General features: G+C 33.7%; 1 protein-coding gene across 3 annotated transcripts in view; it reads right to left on the bottom strand.

The window, feature by feature from the left end:
* Positions 1–2825: 2825 nt before the first annotated feature.
* The window catches only part of Paip1 (Poly(A) binding protein interacting protein 1), a 46134-nt gene continuing 21520 nt past the window's right edge, over positions 2826–27439 (bottom strand). For 2 of the 3 annotated variants that reach the window (XM_069818627.1, XM_069818628.1), the window contains 2 exons: positions 14884–15002; positions 2826–14741 (listed from right to left, as the gene is read on the bottom strand). In XM_069818627.1, the coding sequence (XP_069674728.1) occupies positions 14609–14741; positions 14884–15002 (252 nt within the window). In that variant the 3' untranslated portion in view covers positions 2826–14608. Of the gene's footprint in view, positions 14742–14883; positions 15003–16221; positions 18552–27439 lie in introns of those variants that run through there. The other variant, XM_069818630.1, reaches the window with a different exon arrangement.

Here is a 27439-nt window from a genome sequence, read left to right as displayed (position 1 = left end):
AACTACTAAATGTACATAGGCCAAATAGAAATGATCGGGACGAAATTGAAATACAAACTGCTGAGCCATTTATACCCGAACCCACACTTTGAGAAGTCGAAATTGCGATAGAAAATCTGAAAAAGTATAAGTCTCCAGGTATCGATCAAATTCCAGCAGAATTAATACAAGAGGGTGGAAGTGCATTATATAGCGAAATTTATAAACTTGTACTTGCTATTTGGGAAAAGGAAATTGTACCAGAACAATGGAAGGAGTCCATAATTGTGCCTATTTTTAAAAAGGGGGACAAAACTAACTGTGGTAACTTTCGAGGAATATCACTTTTGTTGACGTCGTACAAAATTTTGTCCAATATTCTTTTGAGAAGATTAACTCCGTATGTAGATGAAATTATTGGGGATCATCAGTGCGGTTTTCGGCGTAATAGATCGACTATTGATCAGATTTTTTGTATTCGACAGATAATGGAGAAAAAATGGGAGTATAAGGGTACAGTACATCAGTTATTCATAGATTTCAAAAAGGCATATGACTCGGTTAAGAGGGAAGTATTATATGATATTCTTATTGAATTTGGTATTCCCAAGAAACTAGTTCGATTAATTAAAATGTGTCTCAGTGAAACATACAGCAGAGTCCGTATAGGTCAGTTTCTATCTGATGCTTTTCCAATTCACTGCGGGCTAAAGCAGGGAGATGCACTATCACCTTTACTTTTTAACTTCGCGCTTGAATATGCTATTAGGAAAGTTCAGGATAACAGGCAGGGTTTGGAATTGAACGGGTTACATCAGCTTCTTGTCTATGCGGATGACGTGAATATGTTAGGAGAAAATACACAAACGATTAGGGAAAACACGGAAATTTTACTTGAAGCAAGTAGAGCGATCGGTTTGGAAGTAAATCCCGAAAAGACAAAGTATATGATTATGTCTCGTGACCAGAATATTGTACGAAATGGAAATATAAAAATTGGAGATTTATCCTTCGAAGAGGTGGAAAAATTCAAATATCTTGGAGCAACAGTAACAAATATAAATGACACTCGGGAGGAAATCAAACGCAGAATAAATATGGGAAATGCGTGTTATTATTCGGTTGAGAAGCTCTTATCATCCAGTCTGCTGTCCAAAAATCTGAAAGTTAGAATTTATAAAACAGTTATATTACCGGTTCTTCTGTATGGTTGTGAAACTTGGACTCTCACTCTGAGAGAGGAACATAGGTTCAGGGTGTTTGAGAATAAGGTGCTTAGGAAAATATTTGGGGCTAAGCGGGATGAAGTTACAGGAGAATGGAGAAAGTTACACAACACAGAACTGCACGCATTGTATTCTTCACCTGACATAATTAGGAACATTAAATCCAGACGTTTGAGATGGGCAGGGCATGTAGCACGTATGGGCGAATCCAGAAATGCATATAGAGTGTTAGTTGGGAGACCGGAGGGAAAAAGACCTTTAGGGAGGCCGAGACGTAGATGGGAGGATAATATTAAAATGGATTTGAGGGAGGTGGGATATGATGATAGAGACTGGATTAATCTTGCACAGGATAGGGACCGCTGGCGGGCTTATGTGAGGGCGGCAATGAACCTTCGGGTTCCTTAAAAGCCATTTGTAAGTAAGTAAGTAACAGGATGTCTGGAGGACCACACCTGCTGTTGGTCGATGGATCTATTAGACCTAGTTGGGAGATCTTGTTGATCACCAGCTTTCCCTCCTTAATCCATTGGAGGACGATTTTAGTGCCATAGCAGGTCACAAAAGTAATGTTTTTTTCTAATTCTCAGTTAACTACTTTACCTATCTGTAAGTCCTTGGGCATAATTCTCGATGATAATCTCTGTTGGAATCATACTATGTCTCTAACTAAACAAAATGTATTATGCTATGACATGTTTGAAACAAACAAACTTATTAAATACTGTACATACGCGAATAATTCGCACACCCTAATTTTAGAAGAGAAAATTAAAAAAGTGTTTGAGGCGAAGCAGTACTGCGCACACCTGTTTTTCTTTGTCAAATTTCGGAAAAAATATGAGCGGACTATTCACGTACATATGATATAATATAGTTTATATATGCTCAGTCTGTCTGTTTGAGGCGAAGCAGTACTCCGCACATCCGTTTTTCTTTGTCAAATTTCGGAAAAAAATATGAGCAGAGTATTCACTTATATATAATATAATATTATATATGCTCAGTCTATCTTATCTTATATAATTTGCTGGGACAATGCAACTAGTATTCAGAGGGTTTTTATTATCCAGAAACGAATCTTATGAATTATTTTTAACTTAAAACCAAGGGAACCTCTTATAGAGATTTTTAGAAATGTTAAAATTCTAACCATTATGTCTTTATTTATTTATAGATCAACTTTATCTATAATACTCCGGACATTCAATTCATTTCTTATTTCTATACTTGGTTTATGGTCAAGCAGTGAATATCCTGTTACATATCTGAGAAATTTCATTTCAGTCATTTCTATATGTCTTAGTTGTGTTGTCCTTAGTGTCCAGTTTTCACTTCCATTTTATATGTTATATTCACATTCACATTGGCTAAATTCGTCACAAAACAATATTACCATCCATTCAGCTATAAGAAAATCATATGAAAATATTTCAATGATCAAATTATTCCAAGAAAATCTTATGAAGCAGCTATGAAAATATTTAGACTTCCTTCTCCACATGTTAGTCTTCCTGAGCATTAAAAAAAACCAACAAATCACACTTTAAGATGGATACAACATGACATGTTTTTCCTCAAAGGAGTCAGGAAAAGGCTTGCTTAATAATTTAAGAATAATTCCTTTATAAAAAATCATTTACTTTATGATTATAATTACATTATAATTTTATGCAATTCTACTTAATGGTTAACAAGCACAATTGGAATACCATTTTCAGACAATCCAGACTGTACAATAACTCATCTTGCCTTGGAAATCGTGACATCACTATTTCATAGACGAAATAAATATTTAAACATATGTTTTGTAATAATATATGCAACATAACATAAAAAAACCACTTGCCTCTACATTTAATATATTCATAATTCTTAAATCTTGTTGCATTTTATAGAAAACAAAGTTCAACAGCACACTAACAAAATATAATTATGATGGACAGGTAAATATGTATGAATGTGCATGTTATGTTTCACTGTTAAGGTTACACAATTTCGGTCACTATTATACAAGAAAAAAAAAACTAAACTATTTTCAGTTACTAGTAACCATTATGTTAATCCTTTTCAAATATTGTTCTAGTTATCAAATAGAAATAGCACGCAACAAAATAAATTGGATTGCTACTATAAATAGGTATATCCCATAATATGAAATTCAGAAAAGACTGTAACATGTACTGTAAACTGAGCTGTTATTCTTTGATTTTGTTACTGTCAAATTTGACAACTGTTACACTATAAAGATTAAAGAAATTTAAACCATCTTCTAGTTCTTGTCTTCATTACAAATAAGCCATATATTTCATACCTTACGCTCTTTTTATAATTTAATGCTTGACCAGCCTCATGGTCTAGTGGTCAGAGCTTCTGGCTATAGTTCATGAGGTCCCGGGTTCGTCCATGGTCTGGAATTTAGGTTAAGTTTAGATTTAAGACCTCTCCTGGCACCACATTATCATAATCATCCTATCACATCATCGGGGTAATGTAACTCCGCCTTCCAGGCGCCCCAACCTCAGAAGTGGGTTACAATTAAGCCACGACCAGGAGAGAAAACCAGAAATGTCGAAAAGACAACCTGGTGGCATTGGATTAAAAATAATTTAATGCTACAAAAGATAATGCAGTGAACTATTTCCTTAAAACTATGGATTAACCAAAATATTTTTAACAATGTTTTTTTTTAACACAGCTGACCATTACAAATAAAATTGATGGCAGGAACATGAAATTAATTAACTAAAATATAAAACTGCTTCTTGTATCATTGGCAAAGGTCACTACTGTCATTATTTGTAACTTAAAGTATAATTCCACAAGAGTATAATGGACAACACGATTCATTCTATGCACAAAGAAGTTTTTTATCACCTTTGATAACAGTTTACTATTTAATATGAAATACAAGCTCACTGTGATGCAGAAAACATATGATATCCAGGTTTAAACTCTTCAGCTCAGCTGGTAATTGATTCCCACAAGATTCTTAATGTATTATGGCAAAAAACTGAAACACTTGTTAGATCACCCTTGATACAGATTGATCAAAAACTTGCTGTACTAAATTCTTCAGTATCTCCTGCTCTTATCAGTTTCAAACAGTTCCGAAAAACAAAATTCCTGAAAAGGTTGATTCAAGGAAATTTTACATGATGGCTCAAGCTATGTGAGATTGTGGCTGCAGTGTTTATGAGGTCTCCGGTTTGGCCACTGACAGCAGTAGCAAATACATTAGTATCATTGTGTTCAGACTATCATGGACAGCCAGAGGAGGTGGACTCCGAGAAAAAAAGAGTATGTATGTGTCTATACTGTTTAATGTATGTTAAGATAGTATAAACGTTGTTGGGGCATAAGAAACTATACCCAAAATTTTGGTACAATTTTGGATTTCACAAGATCTATAGAAGTCAAATCTTTTAGATATTGCAATTGTGAATTTAGAAGGTGTATTTGCATCTTAAGAAACCATTTTTTGGCAGTAATTATACATTTTAATATTTTTGTGCAAAGGAAAATCACACTCTTCAATTCCTGTTACTGTAGTCGATATTTTTTATATACCTTATTTGTTGTATTTTTATATTCGACCTTTATCATGTCATAAATATTTCAGTTGTCTTTATCACTTTGTCCATGTGGCAGCCCTCTAATCAGATGAGTTTTGTAAATAAATATATATAATCTTGTAAAGCTACTTTAATATAGTATATTACAATTAACACAATTTAATAAACATAACAAAGATTGAAATTTTTAAGGTGGGAGTAAACATTGCGATTAAGGATTTTGAATTTTACAACTGTATATGCAAATTTCAAGTACTTCATCAAAACCTAATCACTTTAAAATTTGGATATTTCACGCAAGAATAAACATATTTTCGAGTAAGATACTGAGATACTGGTTTGGTGGAGAGTGATATTAATGTAGCTTCAAAATAATAATTGCTTGCAAAAATACTAACTTCTCCAAACTCACAATTAAAATTTCGGTAGTCTCACTTCATATAAATATCTGGACTTTACATTGTTTCATTTTCAGATTTTCATTTTTATTTCAAATTCTTTTTATCAGAAAAAAAGATTAAAAAATACTATTTTAAGATTCTGGTATGGATTATACTTCCTTCTTCACATTTTCTTAACTTATACTTCTTGATATGCCTAAGCTAACTACATGAAATCTGTAGTGTTGAAACACATATAGGGCAGTGAAAACATGGTATCTTACTTACTTACAAATGGCTTTTAGAGAACCTGGAGGTTCATTGCTGCCCTCACATAAGCCCACTATTGGTCCCTATCATGGGCAAGATTAATCCAGTCTCTATCATCATATCCCACCTCCCTCAAATCCATCCACGTCTCAGCCTTCCTAAAGGTCTTTCTCCCTCAGGTCTCCCAACTAACACTCAATATGCATTTTTGGATTGACCCATAGGTGCTACATGCCCTGCCATTTGAAACGTCTGGATTTGATGTTCCTGATTATGTCAGGTGAAGAATACAATGCAGGCAGTTCTGCCTTTTGTAACTTTCTCCATTCTCCTATAACTTCATCCCTCTTAGCCTCAAATATTTTCCTAAGAACCTTAGTCTCGAACATCTTTAACTTCTGTTCCTCTCTCAAAGTGAGAATCCAAGTTTCACAACCATACAGAACTGGTGATATAATTGTTTTATAAATTCTGACGTTCAGATTTTTTGAAAGCAGAGAGGATGACAAAAGTTTCTCAACCGTCTTCCGAATAGTACATGGACAACTGAAAGGCTAGCATTGTAATTTTGCTAACATATTCGATTAATGTGTTAGGTCCTTTTACATGCTGCAAATTAAACAACATGCGACGCAGAGCTTTATTTGCCTCCAGGAGGAAGTAGTACTATAGATTTTCTCACCCGAAAAATCTATCACCCTTCACCAGATTTGAACCTGCAAACTTTAGATCCAAATGTTAGTATGATAACTGTTAGACCATGACTAGTAACATTTTCTTCAAATGTAAGAAAATATCACATTGAAATGTAACATCTCTAAACATCACAAATACTTGAGATGAGGGTCAAAATTCACTTATTCCCAACAATATCAACAATCACTTCTCTAGAATTGAAAGAAAATTTTAGTATCACAACAATGTATTTTTATTATGTTTGGAACTCGAAAATTTTTGCGTAGGGTGATAGTTCTGCAATCTTGCCCAGTTATAAAACTCAACCAATTAATTGTGGCATGACATAAGACAAAGTTTTTCTTGTACATATCAAATCACATTAAGTATGTAGCCATATGACAAAAATGTTGAAAAAAAAAAATTATAAAAGGTCTGACTACTTTTCTATAGTAAAACAATTTAGATTTGTATCCCCAATAACCAACCATTCAAAGATGAAAACTATGCATCACGTTCAGCAGAAACTATTTGTGAATTTACATTTCTTACAGAAAACCTGTGTTATCAACTCTGTTTGGTAAACGTTCCCAATTAAAATAAATGTAAAAAAAAAAAAGTTTCTATTTCTGCCAGTTTTTAGCATTTACATACATAATTTATCATAAATTTATAACTAAAGTACATGGAAGTGAATTTTACTTTATATCCTGTATATGAGAATATTAATACCATACATAATGATATACAATTTATGGCTTGAGATACTATGATATTCAAAGATATTTCCTAATTTCAATTTTTTTTCTAACGACCTAAGTACACTATTTTCTAATAATCACAATTGAAAATAACATATTCAAGTAGTCCATAAATAGAACTTCGTAAAGTAAATTTTTCATTATACTTGAAATGTAAATTAAGATTCTACGGTGTGAAAAAATGAAGTTACAAGACAAGTATAATTATGTATAACATTAGAATCTCAACATAAAATTTCTAAACAGATAAGATGCAATAAGACTCCTTAAGGTTGGAGCAAATTTGTGCTAAAACCAAAAATTTGTTAAATCTTATGAGTTACAAGATATGTTCGAAAAGTTTGTGGCCTGAGACATTGATGGGATTGAAAATGTGTCAACAATGCTGCCATTGTTAGCGGCCATTTTACATTAATTCAAGTACGAAATTTTCTGTTGAATACATTTTGTGTAGTTTAATTTTGTAGTGTGCCAAGCATATTGGCAAAAATGGAAAATATCAAGCTTAATTGGCAAAAACGAAAAATATCAGGCTTCATTGGCAAAAACAGAAAATATCAGGCTTGATGCTGTCATTACATATCCTGTATAAAAAGGAAATGAATCCAACAGAAATTGAAGCAGACATGGATGCTACACTGGTGGAATCCTCTTCAGCATTTTCGACTGTGAAAAAATGGGCAGCACTATTTAAACATGGTCAAGAGAACGTGGAAGATGACTCCAACAGTGGATGTCCAGTAACAGCAACAAGTGAAGAAATTGTAGAAAAAATCCATGCTATGGTGTTAGATGACCATTAACTGAAAGTGCGAGAAATTAGCGAGGTTATGCATTTGCATATCTTAATTGAACAGGTGTGCCACATCTTAGTCAATGTCTTGGATATGTCCAAGGTCTCCACAAGGTGGGTTCCACATTTGTTAACACGGAACAAAAGCACGTCCAGTGTCAAATTTCGAGGGATTATCTGGCATGAATACAGAAAAATACGCCCGATTTTTTTAGACAATTTGTGACCACTGATGAAAACTGGATCCAATACTACATACCAGAGAAAAACAGAAATCGAAACAATGGAAGCACAGGACTCTCCGCCTTCAAAGAAAGAAAAAGCTGTTCGATTGGCTGGTAAAGTCATGGCGTCCTTGTACTGGAATTCTATGGGTATAATCATGATTGACTATCTAGCAAAGGGGAGAGCAATAACCGGATTATTCAAATCTCCTGCAGGAACTGAAAGGGAAAATTCGCGAGAAGAAGCCGGGTATGGCCAAAAATAGTTATTTCATCACGACAATACATTTTCTGGGAAGAAATTTTCATCACATGAAGAGGTTATCGCAGCAGCATAAGGCTTTTTTGCAGACCTCGAGGAATCTGTGTACTAAAAGGGTATAGATATTAGATGCATTGCAGTACCAGTGGACCAATTGTGTGAATCTCAGGGGGAATTATTTGAGAAGTAAAGATTGTTTCAGAATAATCCCGGTTTAATTTCTTTGTCAGGCTATGAACTTTTCAAACAATCCTCGTAAGACATCTTAGGAAGAGATGATAGGAGGCTTTTCTATCACAGCTTAAAAGTTGTTAGTAAATGAACTTCTATGTTCTAAACATAAATGAGCACAATATGATGAGACAACAGGCAGCAGCTACCAGCCAGATTAGGGGCTGAGAATGACAGTGAGTGAGAAAGACAGAAAACAGCCCCTAACTCACTCTTGTTCTGGTGAGAGAAACAGGTTTCCTTGGTAGCAAGCATCTTCCATCTTACTTCAAGTATTTTGTTTCTGGTTCCAATTCTGTATGATTATAACTACTGTGGTGTGAGATTCATTTGCTCGAGTATTCAATTACATTTAGCACGTGTCAATATTTAATTATATTCAATTACATTTAGCACGTGTCAATATTTAATTATATTTAATTACATTTAGCATGTGTCAATATTTAATTAGTGCTAAGTATTGTGTTATGTGAGATAAATGTTTCAAGGTGGATTTCGTATTTTAGTTAATAAAGATGAAAGGAAAAAGAAATTTAGGGAGGCCGAGATGTAGATGGGAGGATAATATAAAAATGGATTTGAGGAAGGTTGGATATGATGATACAGACTGGATTAATCTTGCACAGGATGGTGGGCTTATGTGAGTGTGGCAATGAACCTGTGGGTTCCTTAAAAGCCATTTGTAAGTAAGTAAAGATGAATAATGTAAGTATGTTTATGAGAACAGTTGAAGAAAAATATGAGATTAAGCATCTTGCCAAATCAACTCTGTTCCTTGAAATTTCACAACGTATTAAAATGAGGACTAGGTTGTTTAATAGAAATTTAATCCAGACGTGTATGAAATGTTTCAGTGGTTGTGCAGATGAGGAAAAGAAAATGCTTGTTTTGTTTCCCATGTTGTTCACAAGGAACAAGGAGAGATACGCAAATTTTCTCCACAAGTATGAGTCATTGTGCTTTGTAAAATAGATTCTAATATTTTTCTGTTACATTCTTTTAAATATGTTCTCATTTTAGGAAAGGTTTGATTTAGCATGGGTTTTATTCTTATACATAAGTCACATGCAGTAGCATCATGTCTAGGACTCGCATTAAGGAATTCACACTGGTTCAGATCCTCATGTGGGAAGAAATTTTTCATAAAATTTCGGTCAGTGTATAGAACTGGTACCCACCCAGTATCATGATGAATTTGGGGAGCTACAATATGTAGCGAAATCTGGTTATGACAACCAGCTATAATGGCTGAGAGGATGATCAGGCTAACCACACAATATCTCCATTCTCGCTGGATGATCGTTCACCTCTGCAAAAGCACGTCGATGTGAGGCCAGCAGTCAGCTGGTCGCTCCTGGTTCTTAATGGGCTGTTGTATCGCAGATTTTTTTTTTTTTAATACTATTCTTATAAAATTACATTTTTACTACTGAACTTTGTATGTTGTGTTGTGCTTCTGACATATTCATGCAATAATAGTGTAATTCTGGCCCAATGGTACCTATAATATAATTTATGATTTTATGAATGTAAACAACCAACAATAATTTCACATCATTCCGAAATATAACTGTAACATGACATATAATTACTACTGAAAATTTATTGAACTAGTGTCCAGATAATTGTTTTAATTACTCCCCCCTCCCCCTTAAAAAGCACAGTAAATTTCTAATCTTCAGTATTTAGTGAAATAAAAATGGGTTTTAAATAGGTGGCATTAGTTTCACTATTATAATTTTCAACTTTCAAAGCAAATGGCAATTTTGTTCTGAAAACGAAAACAGCATTGTAAGGGCATAATGAAATGTTTCACATTTAAGTCCTGTTCCAAAAACTACAGAACGAGCATACATAAGTAAAGATAAAAACTTTATAAAAAGTAATACCACTGACAGTTAAAACATAACAGTGCACTATATTCTGAGCAACTACTTGTAATATTGTATTTACTCGAATATAACTCGCCCTCATGTATATCTCGCATTCGTAATTTTACTTTATTAACAGAGAAATTTAAAAGGTTTGCATATACCTCATACATAAAAAATTGTACAACTGTAACGAACAGATAATCACAGTTGTTAAAGCTGTTTCAGATATTTTGGAATTCGGATGAAATAAGCATTTCAATAACTGTTGACTTGCATTTGTTATTAAGTTACATGGTCTTTTGTAAATACCGTATCAATCATGTACATATATTTCAACAATTTTCGTATGTGAAAACTGATTCTGGTAGTCTTACACCTTGTTCTTGGATGTAGCAGTCAACAAACCATTCAAGAACTATGTACAAAAATTCTACATGGAGTGGACAGTGGCCAGCAACCATGATCTAACTTAAGGTAAGAGAGCATCATTAGAACTATTGTGTAACTGAATTTTAAAAGTTACAGACATGATTTCATCATTAATATTTGTCTAGAGAGCAAAGATAATACTTGATGGCCTTGATGATGCATATGAGGAAACAGCTTTCGATATCAGAAGTAGTGATGATAAGAGATTCTTGGTAAGTCACATTCAGTATTAATTATTTTGATGTGAATACATTTTTAAGTTCGGTCCAATACTGTGGCCATCCCAGAAAGTTAAGTGACATAAAATCATTTAAGATGTGTCGCAGCTATAATTCACAGACTACAGCAGCTAGCAAAACATAACTAGTAGCAATCAACAAATGAAGGCCAAATGCTAAGTTGACTTGGAGCGAGATGTGCAGGCACCGGGTTATGCCGAGAAGAGAGAGGGAAGTGAGGGCACGAATTGAGGGCCACATGGCATTCAAGCCAGTATAATTCTGGACAGCAATCAGCTAGGACAACGGTTCTGGTGTCAAATCGTTTGTAAAGAATCAGACTACAAGGACCATTGACAATTAGTGATCAAAAGTCACGACAAGTTAGTGAAAATCAGTAGTGAAGTTCAGTGATGGCGAAAAACAGGAAAATTTTAGGAAATGTATCTCAGGTAATAAATCTCATAGAGACGAATCCAATGAGGCCAAATTCACCTATGCTGGACAATGTAGAAGATACAGAAACCAAAAGAAAAAAAATACACTGTGCAAAGTGCTGAAGCTAGCATGAGCACAGTGAGTGTCCCCAATATCAATGAGGGATTAGGAATAATCATGAAGATAGCTGACTTGCTGTTATTGTCGACTGTTGATTCCAGCTCTAAGTAATTAAGCAGTTCATTAAATTTACATTTAAATTTACAAACTATTGTTGGAAAAAAGAAGAGAATTTAATTTAGAAACCCATATAGCTTTTATTGATTTTGTGAAAGCTTTTGATAAAGTCCGAAGAGACCTTTTATTCGACATATTACAAGAAAAAAATATTCCAAATTTGCTATTCCAAAATATAATAGAAATCTACACGGACAGCAAAATAAGTGTCAAAATAAATAACTGTATATCCGAAAGAAAATTAGTTAATAATGGAGTTCGACAAGGTTGTCCACTATCACCAACTTTATTTAATATTTATATAAATGAAATTATTTTAAAATGGAACCAAATCTACACATCAGGAATCAAAATAACCAGTGCTTTAACATTAAATACCTTACTCTATGCCGATGATCAAGTCATAATTTCCAATTCAGAGGATAATTTACAAAGAGGATTGTATACATTAAATGAAATATTAAAAGATTTTGGGATGGAAATTTCAGCACAAAAATCAAAAGTAATGGCATTTTTAGGACAAGACCCAGTGAGAAGTAAGATAATACACAATAACCAATGCCTCGAACAAGTGCAAAATTTCAATTATCTGGGTTGTGAAATATCTTATCAAAATGAAAAAGATGTGAACAAGAAAATTACCAAATTTACACAAATTCTAGGAATAATAAACAATACATTAAAAGCTAAATTAGTACAAAAATCTACAAGAATAAAAATATATAATACACTAGCATTACCCACCCTTCTATACGGAAGCGAGATTTGGACATTAAAGAAAAAAGACATGAACAGAATCAAAGCAACGGAAATGAAATTTTTCAGGAGAACAGCAGGATATACTCTTTTAGACCGAAAAAGGAATGAAGAAATTTTAGAAAAATTAGAAGTAGAGTCAGTAGAAGAAAAAATCAGCAGATACAAATTCAATTGGCTAGATCATGTAAGAAGAATGGAAAATTCAAGAATCCCAAAAATTATGATGCAATATAAACCTAGAGGACATCGTCGACCAGGAAGACCGTTAAGAAGACTGCTAGATGGGGCCGAAACAGGTCTACAGAGGCCTAATTCGTGAAGGATGATGATGATGATGATTAAATTTACATTTTACTTACTGTGCCTAGATTCTTAAATGATTATGTTAATTCCTACAAAAATGAGAAATTGTCTTTCAGTTTGGTTCAGTACTGTCACATTCAAGCTAGTGTAAAATATATTAATTTCTACAAAAATGTCCAGTACTGCGGCATTCAAACAGTGTAACTCGTAACAGCATTGCACTACTCAGAGTCCATCAAGAAGATGACACCAGACATGTAACCACGCACACACATTCCAATCATCACCACTGGAAACTTTAACATACACAACTAAGAGAATGCTTGTACACTTCATACAGCATTAATTCAATCTCACTCAGGTTCAGACATTAGCTATCACACTGGACAACACCATCACTGATCTCACATGTTGTGAAACACACTTAAGCAATGTAAGCATTTTCTCAGACCACAAGCCTATCATGAATAGAATTACATTGTAACAGTCAATAAAGCCAACTTGCAACCTTACACTAGCATTCTCATTTCATGCCTAATCCTCACCACCAAGCAAGATGTATTCAAGATATAAAGCTTGCAGCTGTGTCCTCCACACAGTCTATCCTCATTTTTTTTTTAAATCATGGTTGTGTTAAGATTCTAAAATGATAAAGGATGAGAAATAATGAAACTGTTTATTTTAATATTTAATTACATAAGCATTATTGCTAAAGATTCAAATATATCACATGTGAAGGTAAATGGCCAATCATGTAAATAAGTTTAATTAAAATTTAAATGCATTAATTTCATCATTAATGCAAGCAATTGCAAAGTATAATGAATACTAAGGACTTAATTATAAACAACAATTTAATTTGTTTCCTGAAAATCCTTACATAACTTACACCATGATTTAACTTGAATTTTGGAGAAAAATTGTTATATTCGAGTAAATATGGTACTTCACCTTTAATATTCAGCATTAATACGTACATTTTACAAAAAACAGATTAAAAATAAATCACAACAAGGACATTTTAACTATACACTTTCCTTTATGCTCAAAATAGACAATATTAAACATTTACACACAAATGAAGAATAGTAATTGCAAAAATCTCACAAAACTTAGCTCAGTTTCTTTTCTAATATCATAATATTCACTGGGGAAAGAAAATGTCAATTCATAGACACAGAAACAATGACCTTTAATAAATAAACGAAGGTAAAGGATGAAGCTATTTTCTAATAACTGCACTATTTCTGCACATGATATGCATTCAAAACTGCATCACTGGCACCTACAAACACCGTAATTACAAGGCAGAAAAGTTTTGCAAACACCATAACGAAGTATCCTGCTACCTGAATTGTGATTAAATATCACACATTTTGAAGTACACGTATATTTTTTAAAATATTTTAAGAACTTTAATGAATATAAAAATCTTCAACTAATAAAACCAGTTAAAACAACAGATTGAGTTTTTGCTACTTTTCTATCTTATTATTGCAGGTGAGCACACAAATGAGTGAACAGATTTTCGTCTACATATCCTTCAATTCTGAAAGTTATATTTGTACAACACCTGCTTCCTCATTAACATAAATATTTTGAATTCTTTACAATTTTCAAGAATAACAGAATACATTCTTCAGTGTGCTAACTTATTTATTCACCATAAAATAATACAGTGATGATAATGATGATGATTATAATAATAATAAAAAATAAAAGTGAGCCACAACCAACTACTTGTTCCCTAAATTCTTGCTTTGTGTAACATGTGGTCTCATAGGTTACACAACCCATCTTAAGAAAGAAAGCATAGAACCTCTCTGTGAAATAATATGTTAGTTCTTGATAATGGATTTAACTATATTTGTATATTCACTTCAGCTAACACTCAACTGATAAAATACATTTTCTGCCCTTTACACTTAAAGAGGCTCGAGATATCAGAAGTCAGTACCACAATCAGGGACGGAATTAACCACTGCTCTTGTTAGTGGTCTTATTATCTCTGGATTGATTCTTACCCATCTGCAGAAACTGTTCGTACGCAGCCTGGATTTCTTCATCCATTTCATCATCTTGCTCCCAAACATGTAAGCCATCCTCACTGAAAGATATATATGCTCTAAAACATGCATCGAAGTTCAATAATCATAGAATTATCTATTCTATGCTCTTTTTAATTTCGAAGGTAAAATACCATCATGCCATTGACTAACTACATTTTAAAATATGAAATTACAACTCACCTATATTCATCATACTCCTCAATGTCAGGAATTCTTTCAACATTTTCCTGTAGAAATTGACTTTCCTCTGGAGTCATTATCTGTCCATCAGGTCCATAGAAAACAGGTTCGTTTTGTGGCTTTAAAAACAAATTTTCCAACTTACAACACGTTTATAGTAATAATCAATTAACAAAATAATTTTAACACACAATAAATGACCTGTTCAATTTTTCTCCAATTTATTACTTAAATTGTTAAATTCATACTGACGATCATTATAGGGTAGGTTACTGTACCATTTGTTCTTATTGTCTTCTAATGCCCAACATTTGACAACAAATCCTTTTGTCCTCTTCCATTTCAATAATTTTCAAAGACGGTTGACTTTAGTGAGATGCTCTTGAACTATTTCATTCTACAGTGTTAAATTCAATATATCCTACAATCTTTCTGTCTTTGTCACAATATTCTTTTGTCTGATGTCTGTCTCTTCTCGAAAGTATTTGAAGCATTTATTACAAAATGCAGAAGAATTTCTACAAGGAGGGGAAGAATAATTACTTTTTAAGTAAATCTCATGATCAAACATGATAAAATAGATATCTGAAAGTTTTTCTCATTCTTTCATTCTTCTCTTCTCTTTTATCATATGCAAACATATACGACACACCATGGATATATAATATACACACAACATACAACCTCAACCCTCACATCCTACACCCAGAGCTTTTCTTTGGTGGTACACACTGGTATAGCATACCAGCACTTTTTCAGGCAGAAACAAAAAATTGAATATTATATGCAAAGAGATCGTAAGTTTCCAAGACAAATTGCTTTGTCCTTATATGATTATATATGTACACAGGGTGAACAATAAGTATGGAATATTGTTAATAACTTCTTAAATTTTAATTTTACAAAAAAAGTTTTATACAAAAACTGTTGGAGATAAGCCACATAATACTATGCTAGTGTTCGAAAACAGTTATTCAGACATACAGAGTGTGACAGAAAACTTTTTTAAATGGCACTCTATATTAAAATTTACATATTACGAATTTTATGTAGGCTATGAACGCGTAGAAACGTTACGCATTCTCCCGTTTCTTGTCTCTTAACAATTTATTAAACTTGTTTCGTAAACTTCAAATTTGAGACAAATAAGTATGTAAAATCATGTTGAGTAGGTCATAAAACTAAACGAAACACTATGACTAACCAAACTTTATCACAGTTGTTCAAAATGAGAACAATTCACAGCCAAACAGTCTCCCGGTCTATCACGAAAATGGTCCACTGTAGATATTCGATGGAACAGAACAGTCATATAACTATAATATGTTTTTTATTCAGCTTAAACATGTATCGCAGCGCCTACATAGATCTATAGTAGCTTCATTACTTAATAAACAAACTAGTTCCAGTTTGATTGTTAAAGTTAATCATGGTCATGCAGTTGAACATTAAGACAAGATTTTGGGTGTTACTTCTAAATCTAGTTATTCTACTTCTAAACAATGCATAAGATTTGTAGTTATTTTAATACTGTGTCGAAGAGGAAAAACTGTGATAGTTATGAAGACGTAAATTCCGAAACTTGCAAAAATCTAAAAAAGAAACTTCTGTGGTTAAAATAAATGATAGCAGCAAAGAAACACACTCGTGTTTTAATGCTAGCGGATACTGTAACATCTTGTTGCCTTCATATTCTTATGATAAGTAGGTTGACTGCTGTACATTCAAAACAAGCATAGGTTTTGAAACATGAGTCTCCATTTAAAATAAAGAAAAAATGGGAGTATATAGTATGGAAAAATACTGGACATCTACTATAAAAAGGTATCCCCGTAACATGCCATGAAGGCATTTGGGGGGCATGGAGGTAGAGCCCCATGCTTTCCATGACCTCGGCACTAGAATGAGGTGGTGTGGTCGGCACCACGCTCTGACCGCCTTTTACCCCCAGGAAAGACCCGGTACTCAATTTTATAGGAGGCTGAGTAAACCTCGGGGCCGTTCTGAAAGTTTGGCAACGAGAAAAAATCCTGTCACCACCTGGGATCGAAGGTGTGAAAAACATTTGGGAATGAAAATGTCGAAAAAATGAGCAATTATATAATTTCTTTGATGAAACTCAAAAGCTGATGTATGGGACATGTCCGCAAAGCAAGTTTCCCTGAAGCCGTTTGGAGAAAGAAAGCACTATTTCCTGGAAAGATTTATTGGAACAGATACAGGAATTGAGTTATTTTTCAACATATTCCCTATCAGAATTGAGTCATTTTTCATACAATGGGATCAACTTTTGTGTCCCTGTGTTATAGAAGTATGCCGCTTGGGATTGGAACCAGTGTGTGACAGCCGCCTGCACCTCTCTGTCACTGTGAAAATGCTGACTGGACAGGAATTTCTTGAGGTGTAAGAAAAGATGGTAACCGCTGGGAGCGAGATCCAGGCTGTAGGGTAGATGTTGAAACACCTCTCAGTGGAACTTCCACAGAAGATCTGTTGTGCGCCAAGTCGTATGCGGTCGAATGTTATTTTGCATCAAAATAACACTAGCACTAAGAACCCTGCACTGCTTGTCATAGTGGCATAGAGATGGAGACGGTTGTCACACACTGGGTCCAATTCCAGGTGACAGACTTCTACAACACAGGGATACAAAAATTGATCCCACAATATGACGAATGTCTCAATTTCAATGGGAAATATGTTGAAAAATAACTGAACAATTGCTGTATCTGTTCCAACAAATCTTTTCATGAAATTATATTTCTTTCTCTAAACAGCCCCAGGGAAACTTACTTTCTAGACGTGTATCGTACCTGCATGAAATCACTTTAAACGTTTTAAGGAGATGCGTGAAAAACCTGACCAATATTACCAACAATCAATTGTAGATACAAAGTTTTTCAAATTTTAAGACATTTAGATTTAAAAAGAATGAAAGATGTCATTTCAATTTGTTTCAACAGTTTATTTAAAAACTTAAAAGTGACAGTGGAAAAAAAGATTACTTGAAATGGTAGATGTTAATCATATTTTTAGAAACAGTTTATGAACTTAAAAAATTCTAACTTTGTAGATTCTATCCATTGTTCTAAGAGAAATGCCCAGCTTACAGGTCAAAATAAGTATACATGTTCAATTTCCTACTAATTTCTGTCAAGTTACAAGCTTTGCATACAATAATTATAATCCATACACAAGAAATACTAGTAATAATAGCAGGTTTGCAGAACGAGCTTAATATAGAATGACTAAATGTGGAATACAGTTCAGGCAAGAGTAATTATTAGTATTATAAGTGAATAATTATATAACATATAACACAACAATATGAAATGACGGAACACTGTATCAAATTCAATGTTTATACACTTATAAAAAGAGAAATGTGAGGAACGAAAACTGTCATTCTTAGCATTTGAGAAAACACAATGGTCCCTTACACCCTACATGAATAAAATTGGATTTATGAGAATAGTTAAAGAACTCAATAAAGTCTCATTTGGACTGTATGATTTTATCCGCTGTTCTGACAGGAATATCCAGCTTACAGGCCGAAATTCTCGCAAAAGGCGTTTTCTTGTCCTTAGCAATACTTCTTCTTCTTCCCTTTTGCAGTTTTGGGTAATGTGTCCATTCTGCGACTACACAAATTGGTCCATCTGCGGTCACTGACAAATAAGATACGCATTCTTAGACACCAGATCTGCTCTACTCTGTTATTTACCATTTTACAACACATTCACCAAAGAAATATATCTCTTCGCAAATGAAAATCTTGATGTTATAATGCACCAGATTCCAAGGATATTGCACATACAATAATCCTGAAAGGTCCTTCTAATACCAAAGTAAATAATTATTACCAAGTATGGATACAGATTAAAAAATTCAGCTCACATACACCCATGCATACAGATATACAGGATGATTCACGAGGATTTATCGTCACTTACAGAGCTTATTTCTGAAGGCATTTTGAGCAAAAAACGTCATATAAACATGGGTCCTATTCTCAGTATTTTCAGAGTTACATTAATTTGAAGTTGTTTGTAAAGTACTTTTTTCTTTAGTTTGAAGGGCAAAAGAATATTACAAATAGAGAATGAACCATTCAGAATATCATTTCTGTAATTGGCAAGTATTCTGAAGCTAAAACTGTACTGTGAACTCCTTAGTTGCTTCATCAGACATCACTTCCACCAACCTGATTCTTTGCAGTTTAATTTTGCATCCTAACTTACAGTCTTGGAGAGTTTACAACACATTTTCAAAAATTCCACCATCCGCTTCAATACATTGGCTGCACGCTTGTGAACTGCACTCATCGCTCTATGTAACTGCATACAGCTATCTTTGATTTCCGAAGCAGCATGCATGATGCATGCAAGTAGCTCCTCACATGTTTGTGACTTCGTTTGGTAGACAAGATCCTTCATTCATCCCCACATCCAATAGTCCAATGGTGACAGATCTGGAGATCTAGGAGGCCAGGAGTCAAACTGCCTCGTCCTGCCCATCTCTCAAAGAAATGTACATTTAAGTGTTCCACCACTGCTCGGTTGAAGTGAGGAGGTGCTCTGTCGTGCTGGAATATCATACAAGGTCTCACCGCCAAAGAAATATCAAGTAAATGCGACAGTTCTTCTTGTAAGAAATGCAGATAAACCACACCAGTCAGTTGTCCCAGAAAAATGAATGGCCCGATCAGCTGATCATGAAGAACACCACACCACACATTGATGCTGAAACAGTGTTGAAAATTTGTTTCCATTGTTGTTGTTGTTTTCTAATGCCAGGCGTTTGACAATAAAGTCATTTGACCTCTTCCACTCCAATATTTTTCAAAGATATTATCATGACCAGCCACTGAAGCACAGATTTTGAGGTGTTCCGAATCCATTTCTTGTTTCCATTGTAGGATGGGGATTAATTTCTACCCCCATACATGTGAATTGCCGATTTTCATTCAATCAATTGCAGAACTCCAATTGACAGGCAGATTTGTAGATGTTGTATTTGTAGGAGGTGGTAAGGATACAATCCGTTTGCATTAAGTGTCCTCCACACCAACGTTCGTGTAACTCTGAGTAGTCTGGCTAGATGGCGTGTACTTGCATGTGGATTGTGCTTGACAGCATCGAGAATATTTTCCTCTTCAACTACGTGATGTTCAACATTACACACGCTCTGGATTGTAACACTCGGAAGTGAACCTGTTTCCTATTAAAGTGCTGAAAGTCCTTACAATTGTTCTAGGATTAGGAATCCTGCGGTTAGAGTACCACCTCTGATATTCAGCTGAAGCAGCATTAGAATCATCATCAAACACTCCCAAAATAAACAGCACATCGGCGTATTGCTCTGTAGAAAATGTATTCAGCATTATAGCGCAACATTCGCAACCAAAGGTAACAATATGACTGATTGAGCATGAACTCCGTCAGTGAAACAGCTGCTGACATGACAATGTCACGTGCTCGTGCAGGCTGCATGCTGGCCAAGGTCATGCACTGCTCACAGCAATGCGTTCCAATAACGAAATGTAACTCTGTAAATATTGAAAATAGGACCCATGTTTATATGACATTTTTTGCTCAAAATGTCCTCAGAAATAAGCTCTGTAAGTGACGGTAAATCCTCATGAATCATTCTGTATACATTAGGTGTTTTTTCAACAGGGTTTTTACATTGCCATTCAAAATCTATGTAATAGGGTTTTCACACTGCCATTAAAAATATATGTAATAGCGTTTTTACAATGTCATTCAAAATCTATGTACTGGGTGAGTAGACTGTAGAGAAATTGCAATACAGCAACCAGCTCTCAGCTAAATTGTTCTATTCATAGGTTGTGGTTACGCATAGAGCTCTGGTTATGCTCCAAAAGGTCAGCTCAAGTGAGTCATGTTGAGTCTGTTGAACTTGACACAGTTGTACTTGTGAAATTGTTATCAAATTTTAAATAAAATTATAGCATTGTACAGCAAGTATTGAAGTACAATAGTGAAATAAATTCGGCCTGTGTAATTAGATGCCGATTTAAGAAAGATTCCCAGGTATTAACATTCCAAGTTTAAAAATCTCTATGGCTTTGTGAAATAAATTCAGCAAAGACACGAAGTGTTACAGAAATTAAATGCAGACGACAACATACTATGCTCACACAGAAAAATTTTAATAACATTGGACATTGCTTGCAAAATTCCCCTAAAAATTTCACTAACGTAAGAAATGAGTATACCCGATAATCCTGTGAGAATTGCTACAAAGATATTGAAGTTAAAACCATGAATGAATGAGTGCATAAATGAATGGAAGGGGAAATGGGAGAAACATTATAAATTTATAGTGGTGCAAGAACTATAACCCAGTGATCCTATAATCAGGCGTGAATTCTGTCACTGAATTTTAAATAGTGCACGATGGCAAACATTATTCTAATAACTTCCTGTTTTCAGGTAAGGCTTGATTTCATCTCCATAGAACAGCTAATAGAGCTCCTTTATGAAGAGCCTCTCCTCGTCCTCCTCCTTTTTCTTCTTCCATGCCATCATCATCCATTCCAATTATGCCATTAGGCATTGGGTTCACCTCGGTTCACCCAGACACTCAGGCAACTTCTATCTCTACACATTCTCTTCAATTCAATCACTGTTTTCCCTCTTAAAGAGTTCCTTCATGATGTTCAAATAAGAGTATAGTGCACTACAAGTGTGAGAGGATAATATGGCCTAGTTGATTTAACAAACTATTAAAACAGAGATATGTGCAAATTATTCTACATCCCTTTTTAGTGAGTTAATGGAGACAAAGTATTCGTTAGCTTTTTCCAAGGATTCTGTGACAGCACATACAACTGACTATTCTATGGATGAATTTTATACGGTATTTGACGAATTTCTGGTTTGCTCGATCCCCCCGACCTTATCCCTTATGACTTTATTTCTCGAGAACTCTAATAAAAGACAAAGTGTGTAAAAATAATCTATATACCCTGGAAAAAAATTTAAAACAGCATCTAGGGAAACATCGCTTACATTTCTCAATGAGAACTGCAGTAAGTAACGTGTCACTTCTTACACAGATGCAACAAATGTTTGGAAGAAGGCAAGACAGTTCCAGCATTTTTCTTAATTTGGGAGAATAAATTATGTCTTGACTACTTATATTTAGTAAGGCCAGAACCAATCTGCAGAATCAGCAAATCAAGTGTAACAACTGCAGTAAAATCATGGGCAAGAAAAGAACAAAGAAAACAGCCGCCGCCACAGCCACCGCCACCACCGTTACCACCACCACCATTATATTTTTATATTATATTTTACATTAATACCACAGTCTAGTATATACAGTCACGAAGCTTAGTACTTACTAAATATGCAAACATAAACAGTTGAAATATGCATCCATAGATAGTTGCTCACCACCAGGATCACTACTATCACCTCATCACAGACTCTTTCTCTAGCAGACCATAAAATGTATTGTACTTTCGATATCGTGTTCTTTTGAAAAAATTAACACCTTCCTTCCACTATTGAAATATGAAATACATAAGGTTTATATATTATTTTCATAAAATATATATTATATTCTATAAACTGACCTTCCTGGATCTTTCGCAAGAAGGATCACTCTAACCTATTTTTCTTACAATTTATAGTACTGCAAACATCTTCTTGTCCCATATTATTATTCAAATTATTGTATTTTAGCCATTTACATTTATTACAACCGATAACGAACACTTCACAGTTTACATAGCTTTTCACAAAAATGCTTTTTCGATCTAGACCAGCCGTAATGTTTGTTCGGGTTTTCTATTTCAGTGTATGGAGCTCAGTGAAATATTATATTATAACCTTGTTGCTTAACATTGCTAAGCTTTATTTAGTGTAATGTGTTATAAGTTCCGTTTACTTCTTTTGCATAATATGTTGCAGAAATAATTACAAAACTGTGTTATTTTAATGTGAAGAGAATTTTACATGTTAACATAATCTATTTGCGTCAACATTTCAAGTTTAGATTGGAAGCTATTTTGAGGTTTAATAAAAAAGAATATATATTGTGATTTCAATTTAGCACATCTACCTTCCTTTATTTTAGACAAAACATTTACCATACTACTCATGAAATTAGTGTACGTACAATTGTGTTACTTCATCTCTTAAGTAGTAGATAAATACAATAATTCAGTACGCAATTTTAGTATTAAAAAACAGACAAATTGAATATCCGGGGTATCATACATGACATTATGCTTAATTATAATGTATGATTGCGAATTTAGGAATATAAGTTAAATATAGTAAACATAACCTATAATTTTCATATGAATGGCAAGGCATTGGAGATCACTAAATTTAGACAGAAAGGGGCAACTGGTACAGTAAACATAGCTTATAATTTCAACATATCTAAATATCCGTGCGGTGCAATTGAAAATTATTGAATCATGCATAAATGAATGTACAAGAATTTAACAATATTTAATCGAAATAAAGGCAGGTATTACACATACGAACAACGTAATTTTCACACCATAAATAATATTACATCTTAACTCGCAAGTAAATTATGTCTGAAGTGTCTCATAATCATTGTTTTAAATTTTATTAATGGAATTACACTACATTTTAGAAAAACATATGTTACTGTTTATGCATTCCAACTAATTTATATGGTTGAAACGCCGCCCTTCGTGATCGGGTTAAGCGAGTTACATGGTCTGCCTTATGGCCTGTATTAGATCACGATGGCTGTGGCACAGTCTATTGTTCCTAATACTCACAGCAATCCAAGTGGCTAGCAACTATCGCGAGATTTGCAAAAAATCATCCCAAGATTCGTGACTGTATATAGTAGACTGTGTTAATACTATGGTATGTCAAATTCAGGTTGCTGAATTGCGGTTCCTCTACAATCTATTCACCCAGTACAAAAACTTAAAAGGCATGGCTTATATAATGGGTCATGTTATGTATTTAGCAGGGAAAGCAAAAAACAATAGAATAACTTCCTCATTATAACCATTCTTCGAACTGCCTAATGTTCGACAGTTTTTGTTACTTTCATGCTATGTACGGTATTTCTTAAATATACAGTTTAATGTTAAAGTCAATTTTATGTTCAATTTTTTTCATGATTACTTATGTTTTTTTTTTAATTGAAATCAATATCTAACAAATAATAAGTATGAAAGTTATTTCTAAGCTTACGTAGTAATTCATATAACAAATTACGAAACAGAAGTAACAAATTGCAGACAAATCAGATTACTTCAGAAGATGCTCAAACAAGTCTCTTGCCTCTCCCAGTAAATTTCCTGCAGTGTCTCTCTGCCTCTCAAATAAATTTCCCACAGTACAGTTTGATGAAAAAACATTTTCCTTCGTGGTATAATAATCAATTACTTCCTGTTGTCTACTCAACTCTCCAAAGACAGGTTGGAACCTCATAAGTGACTAGGGTTGCCACTTCTCCCTATTTTATACAGGTTCTTCCATATTTTACCCACATTTTGTCAGTCTCCTGTCTCACGTACTTGATAATATTTTCTCCCGTAATTTATGTATTTATTTAAATGGTAAATATGAATAGTACTATGATGCTATGAAAGTTGCTCTAATTACATATTTTTAAGTGCAATCTACAATGACAAATTCTCATTAATTTCAACCTGTTTTGTTTAGAGAAATTTCAATTGTAAAAATTTCTGAATGAATACAAAGCAAGTGGTAAGTATTAATAATAATATGAGATTCATTTTAAATTACTTTTGCCCCTAAACGTAAAACATGTCGATAATATCTTGATGGTACTATTTTGGCAATTATTTCCAAAATTTCCCGTATTTTCAGTCTGAAAACTTGGCAACCCTCTAAGTGACATCAATAAGGCATCACTCATAAGGCAACTAAGCCAGGAGATAAGGAATAGCGTAGTCAGTTCTTTTCCCTCTCCCTGCTTACATCACTTACTAGTAACATACATTATTTATTCTTTAAAATAATAAAAAAATATGAGGTTTTAAATTATGTTTTACTACAATGGTAACATATATTACTTCTTATTTTTTAAAATAATAAAAAGTACGACTTCTTAAATTATGTTTTACTACAATGAAAAGATGGCTAAAATGAGATGGTCTATCGTTTTCCTAGGCCTACTGAATTCACAAACATGACACACTATATACACCTTTAAATTTTTTATACATACATTTTTAAATAGTCCTATACTGGGACAAAAAAAAATTATGTATGTTTATATTTGTGTCGGAAAAAAAGTCAAAATAATGACATCAATAGAGAGCAAGAATGCAACATTCATTGGAGCTAGATCAAGAATGGAATACATATTACTACAATATAGAGAAAGTCAAACCAAAGTTACAGGAATTCTTACTAAGCCACGAGGTTGTTTTTTGATGGTTTCCCAATAGCTAGATGTTTGCTGTAAGCAGGGCCCAGGACGCAATGCTAGTTTTCCTAGTTTGCACTAAGCTCCTGACACAATTCTGCTGGCATTTTACATTGTCAATCTACTTCAATAAGGTGACTAAACTGTATTAAGAAAGACTTATTTGTAAGCTTAATGTATTCACAAAGTACAACACATTTTCCTCACGGAAATGTATCTACTAAAGAAGACATACAGTATATTATAAGTTATGTTTATTTCATAATATGTCGAATTTCATATGTTTATGTTCAAAAGAATGCAGAAAATGAAACTTTATGCTACTGTTAAGTACTTCCACCACTCAATTTCTACCAACATAACATATCTTTAGACACCTTTTGCATGCTCTGAAAACAGTTACTCAGATACATATCAGATGGTTACACTGTATTATGTGGAGAGCCTATTATATTATCTAATTGTGTTGAGGGTTGTTTTAGTGATCTGGCTATTGACATGGCCCAGCAATGGGCATAATGCAACTTCGATGTATATTTTATATACAAAATAATACACTTATTAATATGAAATAAACTAACTTCTCTCTAATTATAATGTAAATACGATTTGTAATAATTTTAATACATAACTGCAAATAGATATGTTTAACACTTACCAAATTCAATATATAGGCTAACATAACAGTTTCATTCACAGTTATTTACGTTGTTTATTATTTTTCAAGAACAAAACTGTTCATATTCCTTTTTACATCTTAATTCTGATTTAGTAGGGATCAATTTTTCAATTGCTTCTTTCAGGAATGATGTCAACAGCTTGAATGGTGGGCCCTGAACTGAGCATAATGTCTTCATCTTAATATTATTTAAATAAAAATAACGGGATTCAACATAATATGAAATAAATTATTGTATGTTAGAAAGGCAAAAGTTTTTCACGTATTATTCATTTTGAAATTTCTGCCTCGTCTGACAGCTTGGCCATAAACATCTCAACTCATATATAAAACTTTACTTTCAGCCTGTGTAATGTAAATGACAATTACGCAAGTTTTAGCAGTGTATTCCAGAGGCTACATAATCATCGAAACAGTGTGTTGTTACCCAAGAAATTAATATATCACAACACTCTGTGGTAACAACAACATTTAACACATACTATTATCCAAAGCAGGCAACTATGAAGTAGGAAAATAACCAATATTAATTTTTAGCTTGATTTTTTTTAATGTTGCCACCCCTGGGCCTGGGCCCAGGCATAAATATCTGCCTGCCCATAATACTCACCAGTGGAATACAGAAAATCAATGTTTCTTTTCTCTCATGAAGTCCAACTACATGATCAAAAAGTGGGAGTATGGTGTGTGGTCACTGCGTGAAGAATAGTTAGGCCTATAATGTTTATGAAACAATTAATTTGGAATGTTATGTAAACAAAATTTTGCAACTGTTTTCACAACTTGTTGCATAGCAAGAAAAACATTGTTTTTTCCAGCAATATGGCACAACAGTGCTCACATAAACGCATTCAATGGAAGCCCTACACAATCTTTTAGATAACAAAGTGAATTACAGAACACCCAGTCTCGAGATTTGTTGGTGTGACTTTTACCTATGGATTATCCTTAAACAAATATTGTACAAATACAAACAGCATAATCTAGACATTCTACAGAAAGAAGTAGCACAGGTAATGCACAATAGTTCTAGAATTTCATACATTGCTGCAACATGTATAGAGAATGTAAAGGACATTTTGAACAAATGCTCTGAAATTCAAGTAACATTCCCTTCACTTCCTACTTGTCAGACTGTAATGACATGAAACAACAAAAATGTTATTTGCGAATGCTTGTGATATCCTTGTCATACTGTATTGTTGAGAAATAGCAGGAGTCCCAGTCCCTTAGGTTTGACTCACTATGTAGAATTCTATCTGAACAAATTTCACAGACTTCACACTTCAACATCTTCTAAACTAAAAATGAAACTCTCAAACAAGTACAGTATTATTACAATGTTCAATACGAAACTTTCTCACAAAAGATATAAGCCACACAATCATTGTCAATGGTTCCTGTTGATTAGTTCTATTGAAAAAATTGGTTTCGTGAAAATCTTAACCAACC

This window comes from Periplaneta americana, chromosome 2, assembly GCF_040183065.1.
Source record: "Periplaneta americana isolate PAMFEO1 chromosome 2, P.americana_PAMFEO1_priV1, whole genome shotgun sequence".
NCBI classification, from domain to species: Eukaryota; Metazoa; Arthropoda; class Insecta; order Blattodea; family Blattidae; genus Periplaneta; species Periplaneta americana.
Note: the sequence above shows the minus strand (reverse complement) of the source record. Positions and strands in the feature narration are given on the sequence as shown.